The sequence below is a fragment of the Procambarus clarkii genome, chromosome 86, assembly GCF_040958095.1.
Source record: "Procambarus clarkii isolate CNS0578487 chromosome 86, FALCON_Pclarkii_2.0, whole genome shotgun sequence".
Taxonomy (NCBI): Eukaryota; Metazoa; Arthropoda; class Malacostraca; order Decapoda; family Cambaridae; genus Procambarus; species Procambarus clarkii.
The window spans coordinates 4,099,400-4,113,369 of NC_091235.1; the positions used below are offsets into that span (position 1 = coordinate 4,099,400).

The following is a 13,970-nucleotide window of genomic DNA, read 5'->3' on the forward strand; positions in this document are numbered from 1 at the left end:
TAATTGTGTCTTTCTTCCTCTTGACAACACTATCCTTAGCAAGCAGCTTCTTTGGAGACATCGTGTGTTACAAATTGTAGTCGCAAAACCACTAAAAACTCAAAGAAAAGCTCAAATAAATCCAGAGGGATGCTTGTCGTGTGAGATACAACAACAACACTGGCGTCGGAGGCGTCCGAGAATTTGCGAGAACCCGCGAGACACTAGGAAGCGCCATGTGGTTTCACTCGTTAATAGAGGCGAGCTCGTCAATAGAGACAAATTTGCTGAGAGTGGCTTGCTCGTTACTGGAAAAACTCGTTAATAGAGCCACTCGTTAATAGAGGTTCCACTGTATTAACAGCTAAGGGGAAAATGAAGGAGATATCTTTTTTTTTTCACTTCCCTATTTGCTACACTTTGCATATGAAACACTTTATTACATACCCTTATTTTAACTAGTGAAAAACCACCACCACTTGGCAACTGCAAGCAAAGCCCCCTTGTGTCGGTGACAGGAAGACATCCTGAGCAATAGGAAGAAGACACTAGCTACCGGAGGAGAGCACTATTTACCAGTCAAGTCTTCACTGGAGGTGGTGATGTTCAGTGTCTCTAACAAATATTCTGCTATAGTTCACCATAGCATCTGGTGAAAAATTGGAAGAGTATGTAAGATCTTCATGTTCAAGGAAGAGCTTACTGGGGAAGATAAGGGAAAAAATACAAGCAACAAACCCAAGGTTAATAAAAGTGAAACGAGAGAAGGTATACAAGAGAGATGAGCACCAATGCGCACTCTGGACAAGTATTGTCCCAAAGTCATAAGTCCAGTTACATGGGGATTTGCTAATGTCAACAGATGTCTCAGAAAGGAGCAGCAGAAAAATAACAATAAAAACATTGAAGACAAGCAAAAACTAATATTAGAGTGGAGAATAGAGAGCAAAAGAGGTGGAGATAGGAAGGGTGACAGCACAGGAGACTACTGTATGGACAAAATACTAAGTGTCACAAGACTGCGGAGCTGAAGGTCATAGAGGATATGAAAATGTAATATCAGTCATGATAAATACAATACAGCAATGCAGATAAAAAAAAGCAGAGAAGAATGTGCATGATATAAATTTAAATTTCTAGGTAGTGTAAATGAAGAGAAGATAGCTAAAAAAAAACAGCAACAAAAGTGAAATTGTCAGGCAGAGATTGTGACATTAGTGAAGAACATGGCAAATAAAAACTTTCACACAGGCTGCTAAAGGCTCTCGGGTGAAGGAGGTTATTAAATTGCTAGTTTAAGAGACCACAAGGATCAAGTAGATTGTAAAATGAATCAAACACTAGTTGATGAGGGAAAATCCTTTATCTTTTACACTGCCTGAGCCATAGGAAGACACAAGGAAAAAGAGAAGACTGAAATGAGTTGATCAAAATTCCCAACAAGGTGATGAATGTGTGTTAGCACCATTGGAAGCTTCAAAAGCAATATGATGAATATAAGATGGGATGCCACAAGATTAACACTTTTACTTTAGCATTACACTTCAATAAACTACTAACATTTTCCTAATACTGCCATTTCTGTTTGTAGCTTATGTATATATGCATACTGTATATTAATCTCCTATGAACAGAGCATCAATTTTTTCTGATTGTGAAACAACTTACAATATAAAGACAATATATGAATACTTAAAATTTATTACAATATTTTATGTATATTTATATATATTTATGTTATATACACACACACACACATAGGCAGAGGAGTGGCCCTGCTGATAAGGAAGGACAGAGTTTTGACGAGATAGAAATTCCGGGCTGTGACGGATTCAGAGATTACATAACAGGAACTATAACAATGGGTGGACCTAAGATTGTAACAAACTAGGCTGGTTGTAAGAATTATCCAGAATGTTTTATCTACAAGGGAGAATGGGAAGCTGGACCCGCGTGGTGACCCGGGACCTGACCCCAGGGAATTCGCGGTGAAAATAATTGACGCCTTTTCATAGTTTCGTATAATGAATCATCCTATAGTATTCACTTATTTAGAGAAATTAGCCTTTATTCATTTTGCATTCAAATTGTATTGTATAATATTCCTGGTTATAATATCAAGAGTATTCTAATTATTAGGAGAAAGAGTTTAAGTCACCATCAGTGACGTCACTATCCATGACTAGACCTCGGCACGGAAGAATTTGAGTGACCTGGTGGTCACAGGTCACAAGAGTTCCCACATTCAGTAATTTCTCAAAGGTTAAATAGCCATTTTAGATTTGGGAATAGCCTTCCTTAAGAGGCTTGTGTTATTTAACTTCAGTAAAATATTTCAACCAATCTGGATCAATTCAGTGCAACAGAGGTTAATTGTTAAACTTAAGCCTGGCTAGTAACTTGGTAAAACTTAGACTATGCGGAAGGATACAATGCTCTAGTCTGGGGAAGACCAGACGAGGAGAGATTAGTGTGGGCTCGAGATCAACTGGGGGAGGTCAACCATCTCGCCTCTCCCCCCCCCCCCCCCCCCCCCCAAGACCAGCACTCCACGCAAGCTGGTCAACATAGAGGTATAGTTGCTATTGTTATTTAGAGGGATAGTCAATTCATTGCCAAGTAGGGAATGGTAGATTGATAGGGAGTGCTCATCTTTAGATTTTGTTTTAGTTTTTCTTTTAATAAATTAATTAGCTAGTAAATTTGCATTTTTATTATTTCCATGTGTGTGTTATATTTATGTGGATTTGTCCTGGTCACGTGGTCCCTACGAGGCAGAGTTGAATGGGGCGCCGATTCTAACACCAAATCGGAAGTCATCTTTACCATTGATTGTGAATTAATTCCACACTTAAGATCCGAGGTTATAAGCTACTAGTGGGGATCAAGCCCCAAGGTTGATTAATTAGCATGATCGATCCAGACCTCGATCATTGCTCAGTGTTACTGGTCTGGTGGTGGCGGCGGAGGCGACTCTAGGGTTTTGCTCAAAGCCTGTCACGTCATACGGGTTGTAGAATCCTAAGTCGGTCAATCGTCTTAGGACCACGTGGCGTGGAGTCGGCTTTAGTAAAAGTTTTGGAGTCCCTTGGTAGAGAATAAAAAGTAAGAATACGGGTAGAGGGGGAAAAAGGAGGAAGGATCATTCGAGAATACCTTCCCCCCCCCCCCCCCCCGTGTTACAAGATAATAGTGACAGTCATTTACAACCCTCCCCTAAATGATAGAAGACCTAGACAGGAATTTGATAGGAACAACATGGCAACCATTAATATAATAGAGCAGCAGCAGCTTCAGTTGCCTGCAGGAATGGCTCAAGACTCTTAATCATGGGCAATTTCAACCATGGAAAGATAGACTGGGAAAATGGGGATCCACATGGTGGTGCAGATATGTGGAGAGCTAAACTCTTTTTTTCTATATTTATAAAGCAACAAAATCATTAAAGGAAGGAGGTGTAAAGAACAAAGGGAAGGGGAACACATTCCTGAAAACAGTATATACCAACAGATGGAGTGAGATCGAAAATATTGGAGTTGAAAGATATAATCAAGCTCAAAGTCCCAGATATTGTTGAATTAACAGAGACTAAACTTTAAGAAAAGATTTTAAATGAGGTCATGTACCCAAGGGGCTACTCAGTTTGGAGACGTGACAGGAAAACTAAGAAGGGGGAAGGAGTGGCTGTGCTGGTGAAAGAACACCTGAAGGTAAGAGAATTAATGTTTGAAAACCCTCGAGATATTGACATAATGGCATTGCAGCTCTGTAATCAAGATGATAAGCTGATAATTTTAAATGCCTACAGCCCACCAGCAAACAACACATGGAGAAAGGAAGAACTGGATGACAAACGAGAGGGCCTCATAATGGTCATGAGAGAGATTATGGTAAGAGCTGACAAAGATAAATCCTGATTGTTGGTAATGGGGGACTTTAACTTTAAGGCAATAGACTGGGAGGCCTACGAGGCAAGAACAGAGGACATTTGGAGAGGCAGGTTTGTAAACCTCATCTTGGAGACATTCATGTAACAACACGTCAAGCGGGCCACAAGAATGAGGGAAGGGGATGTTCCATCAGTACTGGATCTAGTATTCACCAGGAAAGAAGGAGGTATTTGACATCCAGTACCTTCCTCCCTTGGGAAAGAGTGATCACGTCCTCTTGGACATTAAATACGCTATGCGATATAATCTAGTAGAGAATGGGGACAGTGAAACAGTTGTTAAACTCGATTTCAAGAGAGGATGCTATGGGGAACTTGGAAATTTTTTTCATGGGTATAATTGGTCAGACTTGTTGCTAGGCAAGTAAGTAAATGAGATGTATGCCAAATTTTGCACAATATATGATGAAGGCACACAAACATTCATACCAAAACAGACATGCAGACCTGGGAAACAGGGTTGGTTCAACAGAAATTGCGAGAGGGCCAGAGATCAAAAGACAAAAGCATGGAATCATCATAGAAAGAGGCCAAACCCCCAAACATACCAGCGATACAAAGATGCAAGAAGCAACTACACGTCAGTAAGGAGACAGACAGAGAGGGGCTTTGAGAACAGTATAGCAGACAAATGTAAATTGGATCCAGGCCCTTTCTATAAATTCATTAAAAGTAAGCTGCAGGTAAAGGATAATATTCAGAGGTTAAAAATGGGGGACAGATACACGGAAAATGAAAAGGAAATGTGTGAAACATTAAACAAAAAGTTCCAAAGTGTGTTTGTACAAAATGAGATCTTCAGAGAACCAGACAATAAGAATTCCACAGAACAACATGGAGCGTATAGAAGTGTCTAGAGATGAAGTGGAAAATAAGCTAAAGGAGCTAAGTAAGAATAAAGCAGTTGGCCCAGATGGAGTTTCACCATGGGTTCTGAGAGAATGTGCATCTGAGCTCAGCATTCCACTTCACCTGATCTTTCAGGCATCCCTGTGTACAGGAGTCGTAGCAGATGTTTGGAAACAGGCTAACATAGTTCCAATCTACAAAAGTGGCAGCAGGGAAGACCCCCCTCAATTATAGACCTGTATCATTGACAAGTGTAATAGTGAAAGTATTGGAAAAACTAATCAAAACTAAATGGGTAGAACACCTGGAGAGAAATGATATTATATCAGACAGACAGTATGGTTTTCGATCAGGAAGGTCCTGTGTATCGAATTTACTCAGTTTCTATGATCGAGCCACAGAGATTTTACAGGAAAGAGATGGTTGGGTTGACTGCATCTATCTGGACCTAAAAAAGACTTTTGACAGAGTACCACATAAGAGGAGGTTCTGGAAATTGGAAAATATTGGAGGGGTGACAGGTAAGCTTCTAACATGGATGAAATATTTTCTGACTGATAGAAAAATGAGGGCAGTAATTAGAGGTAATGTCTCGGACTGGAGAAATGTCACAAGTGGGGTACCACAGGGTTCAGTTCTTGCACCAGTGATGTTTATTGTCTACATAAATGATCTACCAGTTGGTATACAAAATTATATGAACATGTTTGCTGATGATGCTAAGATAATAGGAAGGATAAGAAACTTAGATGATTGTCATGCCCTTCAAGATGACCTGGACAAAATAAGTATATGGAGCACCACTTGGCAAATGGAATTTAATGTTAATAAATGCCATGTTATGGAATGTGGAATAGGAGACCATAGACCCCACGCAACCTATATATTATGTGAGAAATCTTTAAAGAATTCTGATAAAGAAAGATCTAGGGGTGGTTCTAGATAGAAAACTATCACCTGAGGACCACATAAAGAACGTTGTGTGAGGAGCCTATGCCACGCTTTCTAACTTCAGAATTGCTTCTAAATACATGGATGGCGATATACTAAAGAAATTGTTCACGACTTTTGTTAGGCCAAGCTAGAATATGCAGCGGTTGTGTGGTGCCCATATCTTAAGAAGCACATCAACAAACTGGAAAAGGTGCAAAGACATGCTACTAAGTGGCTCCCAGAACTGAAGGGCAAGAGCTATGAGAAGTTAGAGGCATTAAATATGCCAAACTAGAAGACAGAAGAAAAAGAGGTGATATGATCACTACGTACAAAATAGCAACAGGAATTGATAAAATCGATAGGGAAGATTTCCTGAGACCTGAAACTTCAAGAACAAGAGGTCATAGATTTAAACTAGCTAAACACAAATGTCGAAGAAATATAAGAAAATTCACTTTCGCAAACAGAGTGGTAGACGGTTGGAACAAGTTAGGTGAGAAGGTGGTGGAGGCCAAGACCGTCAGTAGTTTCAAAGCGTTATATGACAAAGAGTGTTGGGAAGACGGGACACCACGAGCGTAGCTCTCATCCTGTAACTACACTTAGGTAATTACACACAGTTTACATATAGGAAAAACCAAGAGCAGCAGCCAGGAATTCTCATGAGTCATGAGAATCTCTTGTGACTGTAGCTCTTAACAAGAGCTACAGTCACAAGTAACATCAACAGCTGATATGGGAACCAATCATGGATTCCAAATCACAAGATTCCAAAATGAATGCTTCAAACTCCACAAGACACTGTACAACAGTCAGGGAAATCTGTCACTACGCAAACAGCAGAGATATGAGGTAAACAACCTCCCTGAAGCAGGGATGCTGGAATGTCACCGCAATGAAAGTGCAGAGAAATGTGGCTATCAGGAAGAGGAGTTACAAATGAGCTGAATTGGCCTCTTAATTACTGAAGTTGCTGGTATATCTATTATTGTATATATATATAGTAATTATTACAAAAATTGTATTTAAAATACTGAGGTCATAAGTATTGTATGGTATTCTCAATTTCAAAATTTATCAATAATGCTATCTGCTAACTACAGTATATAAAAACCCCTTTCTAATCAAAGATACTTCACAACTTTTTAAGCACAAAATGTTAAACTTGCACAGTATAAATAACATTGACCTCCATCTTCTAAATCAAAGAAAATAATCACTGTATATTAATTAATCATTGATAAAATTAAAATACTTTAAGTCTCATATGTATTATACACAAAAGCATTATGACAGTGCTGGGAAGACAGGACACCACGAGCGTACTTCTCATCCCATAACTATACTTAGGTAGTTACAATGTCCTGGGCAGGCTTCCTGGATACAGGTCATTTTGTATACAACACCATTCAACACACAAAATGAACACAAATCATTTTATACAAGACCGTAAATAGGGTTCCAAGACCTTAGAAACATCTATATAATACAGTATTTTACTGCACACAGTAAATTCTAAACAATGCATAATTTTAAAATAAAACTCATAAGATTAATTAGAAGCATTCATGTCATACCTTTAGACAGTGACTTTGTGGCATAAGGAAGCATGGTAATGGTGGCAAGAGATTGCTTGTCAAGGAGTGCAGCAACAACTGGCCAATACCCCCGATTGAGGGAGTGAAGTCCGTGTAATAAGGCAGCATCTAAACTCAACACCAGCCATCTTCCTGTGCAGGCTCGGACACATCCTACACCACACCACTCCAGTTGAGCCTGTTGGTGTACATATTATTAGTACATAACATGGTACGTTTGGTTGTTTACTTATAATAGTTCAGAATGATTTAAACTTCACTTTCAAACTCTATCTAAAGAAATTTAAAAGATGAAAGTGAAGGCCAACTCAGTTTACAAACACTAGGCATATTCAAATTCTTGTGCAATGCAATGAAATATATTACAGTACAGTACTAATCTTCAGCATCTTCATTTTGGCAAAACAGCCTGATATAACCCAGAATACTGACCTTGATATGCTTTTATCTACAAACTAAATATATGTACAGTGGAACCTCGGTTTTCAAATGCCGTGTTCCGTTTTTCATGTTCTCAAGCTCAATTTCTTGAAAAATTTGACTCGGTACTCGAGGTTTGCCTCGGTGCTCGAGTTTGTTAATACTGTACATGTATGGATTAACGAGCGTGTGATTCTGTTCTGCTGGGCGAGGGGCGGGACAAGTCGCGCACAGTTTACCAGTGTCTCCCGCCTAGTGACGATCGCACTTGAATATTGTATTTGGGAGAACAGCAGGATGAATGGTGGGGTGATTGGATGGATGGTGAGGGGACTAGATGGCTGGATGGATAGATGGATGGATGGTGGGGGGGGGGGGAAACTGGATGGATGGTGGGGGGAAACTGGATGGATGGTGGTGGGGATAACTGGATGGATGGTGGGGGGGGATAACTGGATGGATGGTGGGGGGGGGGAGGGAAACTGGATGGATGGTGGGGGGGGGATAACTGGATGGATGGTGGGGGGGGGGAGGGAAACTGGATGGATGGTGGGGGGGGAAACTGGATGGATAGTGGGGGGGGAAACTGGATGAATGGTGGGGGGGATAACTGGATGGATGGTGGGGGGGGGGATAACTGGATGGATGGTGGGGGGGGGGAGGGAAACTGGATGGATGGTGGGGGGGGGGGGGAGGGAAACTGGATGGATGGTGGGGGGGGAGGGAAACTGGATGGATGGTGGGGGGGGGAAACTGGATGGATGGTGGGGGGGGGGGGAAACTGGATGGATGGTGGGGGGGAAACTGGATGGATGGTGGGGGGGATAACTGGATGGATGGTGGGGGGGGGATAACTGGATGGATGGTGGGGGGGGGGAGGGAAACTGGATGGATGGTGGGGGGGGAGGGAAACTGGATGGATGGTGGGGGGGGGGGAAACTGGATGGATGGTGGGGGGGAAACTAGATGGATGGTGGGGGGGGGGGAACTGGATGGATGGTGGGGGGAAACTGGATGGATGGTGGGGGGAAACTGGATGGATAGTGGGGGGGGGGAAACTGGATGGATGGTGGGGGGGGGAAACTGGATGGATGGTGGGGGGGGGGGAAACTGGATGGATGGTGAGGGGGGAAACTGGATGGATGGTGGGGGGGAAAACTGGATGGATGGTGGGGGGGGAAACTGGATGGATGGTGGGGGGGGGAAACTGGATGGTGGGGGGGGGGGGAAACTGGATGGTGGGGGGGGGGGAAACTGGATGAATGGTGGGGAGGAAACTGGATGGATGGTGGGGGGGAAACTGGATGGATGGTGGGGGGGGGGGAAACTGGATGGATGGTGGGGGGGGGGAAACTGGATGGATGGTGGGGGGGGGAACTGGATGGATGGTGGGGGGGGGAAACTGGATGGATGGTGGGGGGGGGGGGGAAACTGGATGGATGGTTGGGGGGGGGAAACTGGTTGGATGGTGGGGGGGAAACTGGATGGATGGTGGGGGGGGAAACTGGATGGATGGTGGGGGGGGGGGGAAACTGGATGGATGGTGGGGGGGGGGGGGGGGAACTGGATGGATGGTGGGGGGGGGGAGGAACTGGATGGATGGTGGGGGGGAAACTGGATGGATGGTGGGGGGGGGGGAAACTGGATGGATGGTGGGGGGGAGGAACTGGATGGATGGTGGGGGGGAGGAACTGGATGGATGGTGGGGGGGAGGAACTGGATGGATGGTGGGGGGGGAGGAACTGGATGGATGGTGGGGGGGGAGGAACTGGATGGATGGTGGGGGGGGAGGAACTGGATGGATGGTGGGGGGGAGGAACTGGATGGATGGTGGGGGGGGAAACTGGATGGATGGTGGGGGGGGGAAACTGGATGGATGGTGGGGGGGGGGGAAACTGGATGGATGGTGGGGGGGGAAACTGGATGGATGGTGGGGGGGAAAACTGGATGGATGGATGGTGGAGGGGGACTGGATGGATGGATGGTGGAGGGGGACTGGATGGATGGATGGTGGAGGGGGACTGGATGGATGGATGGTGGAGGGGGACTGGATGGATGGATGGTGGAGGGGGACTGGATGGATGGATGGTGGAGGGGGACTGGATGGATGGATAATGGAGGGGAGGCAGACTTCCTGAGCGCCTGTCATTAAACTATTATTGTTTACCGACTGACTGGTTGCGACTGTTTAAGTCTGACTGAAATCCTGACTGACTGTGAAATCCTGATTGTGAATGCGTGAAGGCGGTGATGATATATTCATTTGATATATCACGCTATTGTGATTTCTGTGTGTACTGAAGTAAGGGCGAAGAGATAGAATAGCTTGTTGACAGAGCCCGAGTGCATGGGGAATTATGTAAAATCCCGGTTTGTGTCTCAGAGGGTGTGGGATCCATGTGAGAGCAGTAGCAATCCCGGTTGCAATTCTTTTCCATGTCATGGCACAGTTGAATAAGGCGCATCTGGGATCATCCTGGACATAGGTTCGAACCCTCATCACTGCCCTTGTGGATTTATTAATTTGATATACTGTATCATGCTATTGTGATTTGTGTGTGATTTGTTCTTACTTAAGAGTTCATTTAGGGGTTCATTTGTAACCTCTATATATTTGCTTTGTATTATTTCAGATAATATGTAGTGAACTGAGCCTGCTAAAGCTAAACCGTTGTATTCAAGAGTATAAATCTTCCCCGTTCAGCTCACTTGGTCTTGCCATTCTTGCCAACAGCAGTGTCAATGAAACTTAAGATACCAGCATCAATTTGCTTGCAAGTCAACATAAGCAAACTGACCCTACATTTAGTGGCAATGCTTATAGTAATGCTCCTAAAAACCTCTACAAATATCCGATTTTCTTTTACTTCTTGGATTTCACTGTACAGTATGTTGATGCACAGTACCCTGGGACATTATCCATATAACCCTCAAACCTGTTTTATGCAGGTACAGTATGACAACAAATCCTTACTCCACTCAAGATGTGCTCTTCAGCTTATGTATTTCTGCACTACATACGTTAATAAATTTTTCCACAATAACAGGCAACAAATTATCATTTTTTTTTTATGAGCAGGATACACAAAAATTTGCTTTACAAAAAGAGTGAAGCATAACAAATTAAAATTACCAATCTCCAAGATAACCACCATGTTCCAGTACGGTAAACATTATATCTGATAAGCTATCAGATTAATCAGCCGTGTTCACATGAAACTTTAATGACACACAATATACTCTGTTACCAACCAACACACACCACCAATTACAGCCCTGATAACTTTGCAAAGCTGGGCTCAGTGGCAGCTAAGTACGGTAATGTATTTACTAATTTAAAACTAACATGTTTAAATAGAGAACAGTATAATAACAAAAGGTTAGAGTTCCTTCACAACTTTGAATGCCTTAGCATAAACAATGACGACCACATACATTTACATGTGGTTGTGGCCAACATCAGATAATTTTTTCACTTTCACTGCTCAAACTGATGCCAGGCCTCCCTAGTGATCAAATTAAAGCTTATACATTTTTTAGTGAACAAATTGAAAGCTTATACCTTTGTGGCAGCCATACTAAAAAAAAAATTGCAGGTATAAATTTAATCATGGATCTCTTGACATTTACCAAGGTACTTATTTACCAGAGGTACATTTACCAGAGGTACAAGGCACCTCTGCTATTCACTGGGTTTAATTTGCACTTTCTACTTTTTTCATTCTAGATTATTATTATTTATGTGCAGATTAGAGACCACCCCTTCAAATATTTTCCATGAGTAGCTTCTCTCACTTTTATTTGGACTTTCACATTTACACTGGGATATACTGTAATGACACTAAGCACACAATATTTCCAATTACAAACTTTCAATTGTTTTGAACAAATCCAGAAGGGCCGTGACGAGGGTTCGAACCTACGTCCGAGAGCATCCCAGATGCTGCCTTAATCGACTGAGCTACGACATGGTTTAAAGAATTGCAACCAGAAGTTCTACTGACCTTACTTGGACCCTGCAGCCTCTCCGAGACACAAACCAGGATTTTACGCAATTCCCCCATGCACTCGAGCTCTGTCAATAGGCTGTTCTACCTCCATTTGATGCATCACGCTATTGTGATTTCTGTGTGTAATTTCAATTGTTTTGTTACGAAGGATCAAAGTGCTTAGGAGGTTGCCAAGGAGCACTGGCATGAGGGTTTGAAGCATGACGACTTCATTATGAGGTAATGAAGTGATACAAGATTATCAGATAAAATAGTGATACAAAATACATACAAAATCTAGGAAAACCTTGAAGGATTCAAATATAATATTGTCATGTATACAGATTGGAAAAACTCCTGACAATTATAAAAAAAAAAAAGTGAAGAGCTAGATCTTTTCTCAGAAGTTCATAACTATTTTACAATTTTGAGAAATTAAACATTAAATTATACAAATTAATATAAGAAAAAAATTATTGGAAAATGTATGACAACATTTTAAACCCATCCTGGGCAATGAGTGCACATTTTAAATGTCGGTATACTTTTAAATGCCGTTATATTGTCTCACTGGTATTGGCCAGGAGACTGTTCAGACTTGTCAATAAGTCATCATAGCAGCCTAAACAAACACATTGAATGGAGTGAAACAAATGACAAGTGTTTAAGAATGCCAGGAATTTGTGGAATAATGAGGATGTAAAACTATGGTCATTATGACAAGACCTTTCAAAGGAATGCAGAGAGGAGTTAAAACTAAACCTTGAAGCAAAACATGCACAGAGGAACCTCATGTGGCAAGCGGCCCCCATCTATGAGCATTTCAGGTAATGAGCAAGCCACTCGCAGAAAATTTGTCTCGATTGACGAGCGTTTGCTCGGTTAATTAACGAGAAAACCACACTGGTGCTTCCTAGCATTCTTGCTGGTTCTCGCAAATTCTTGGATGCCTCCGATGGCAGTGTTGTTGTTTTATCACGCATGACAAGCATCCCTCTACATTTATTATGCTTTTCTTTTTTTTTGTGGTTTTGTGACTACAATTTGTAACATACGAAGTCGCCAAAGAAGCTGCTTGCTAAAGATAGTGTTGTCAAGAGGAAGAAAGACAATTACTGTAGATTTGAAGAAGGAAATCGTCTGACTCAGAGGTGGATTCTCCTTCCACACTGTAACCCCTCTCCTCCTCCCCACCTCCCCATCGTCTCCCTCAAGCCAGCAATGGCTCTTCATAAGGCAAAGTACTGTACAATTGAAAACAGTAAAACAAAACATTTATAATAATTACATGAACTATAATTACATTATAAAATTTCATATTGATGTTTTTCAGAGGTGGAATGGATTAATTTTATTTCCATTATTTTAAATGGGGAAATTCGTTTCGCAAGATGAACGTTTCACATGACAAGGTCGGTGCCGGAACAGATTAAATTCATTAATCGAGGCTCCTCTCTGTAAATGTATTTACATTTACAGAGCTCCTCTGTATTTTCTCTGTAAATGAAAATAAAAATGAAGATATAAAAATAAAAAATCTAGTGATAGGAATCTGAAGCCTGTGAAATGGTACATAAAAACAAACACAATAACTATTGTAGGAAGAGGCAAGTAAAAAACAAAGGGAGAGAGAACATGTTTCTGAAAATTTTATATATTAATATAGATACAGCTAGATAAAAAAATACTGGAGCTAAACGATATAATTCAACTGAAGAGGCCAGATATTGTCACACTAACAGACAAAACTTGAAGGTATTTTGAACGAGGTGACATTCCTGAGGGGGGGGGGCTACTCAATTTGTTGATGTGACAGAAAAATTAGATAAGGTAGAGGCAGTGCTGTGCTGGTGAAAGTGCACCTGAAAGTAAGAGAAATAATAATCAACAACCCACAAGAAGTTGACATAATGGCACTACAGGTTTGGAATCAGGGTGATTAACTGATACAGTAATTATATTGCCTACAGTCCACCTGTAACATGTGAACACAGCAGCAGCTGGATGACAAATGAGAAGGCCTCATAATGATCACGAGACATTATAGTAGGAGCAGATAAAGATTAATTGCGATTGTTGGTACTTAAAACTTCAACTTCAAAATCAATAGACTGGAAAGCCTATCCTGAGGATCTAAAGATGATTTTGGGGCATGCGGTCCCCGTGGCCCAGTCCTCGACCAGGCCTCGTTTTTGTTAGGGGCAGGAAGCAGCCCATAGCAGCTGTCTAACTCCCTATCACCTATAAGTA

General features: G+C 41.9%; 1 protein-coding gene and 1 long non-coding RNA gene across 4 annotated transcripts in view; one reads left to right on the top strand and one right to left on the bottom strand.

The window, feature by feature from the left end:
* The window catches only part of prd1 (pruning defect 1), a 133,589-nt gene that overhangs the window by 105,621 nt on the left and 13,998 nt on the right, over window positions 1–13,970 (bottom strand). For 2 of the 3 annotated variants that reach the window (XM_045760038.2, XM_045760030.2), the window contains exon 2: window positions 7,291–7,489. In XM_045760038.2, coding sequence (XP_045615994.2) covers window positions 7,291–7,489 — 199 coding nt within the window. Of the gene's footprint in view, window positions 1–7,290; window positions 7,490–10,705; window positions 10,810–13,970 lie in introns of those variants that run through there. The other variant, XM_069317016.1, reaches the window with a different exon arrangement.
* LOC123769109 (uncharacterized) overlaps window positions 10,967–13,970 on the top strand; it is a 39,848-nt gene continuing 36,844 nt past the window's right edge. Inside the window, exon 1 of the long non-coding RNA XR_006774199.2 lies at window positions 10,967–11,049. This is a non-coding gene — a long non-coding RNA (uncharacterized lncRNA). The remainder of the gene's footprint in view (window positions 11,050–13,970) is intronic.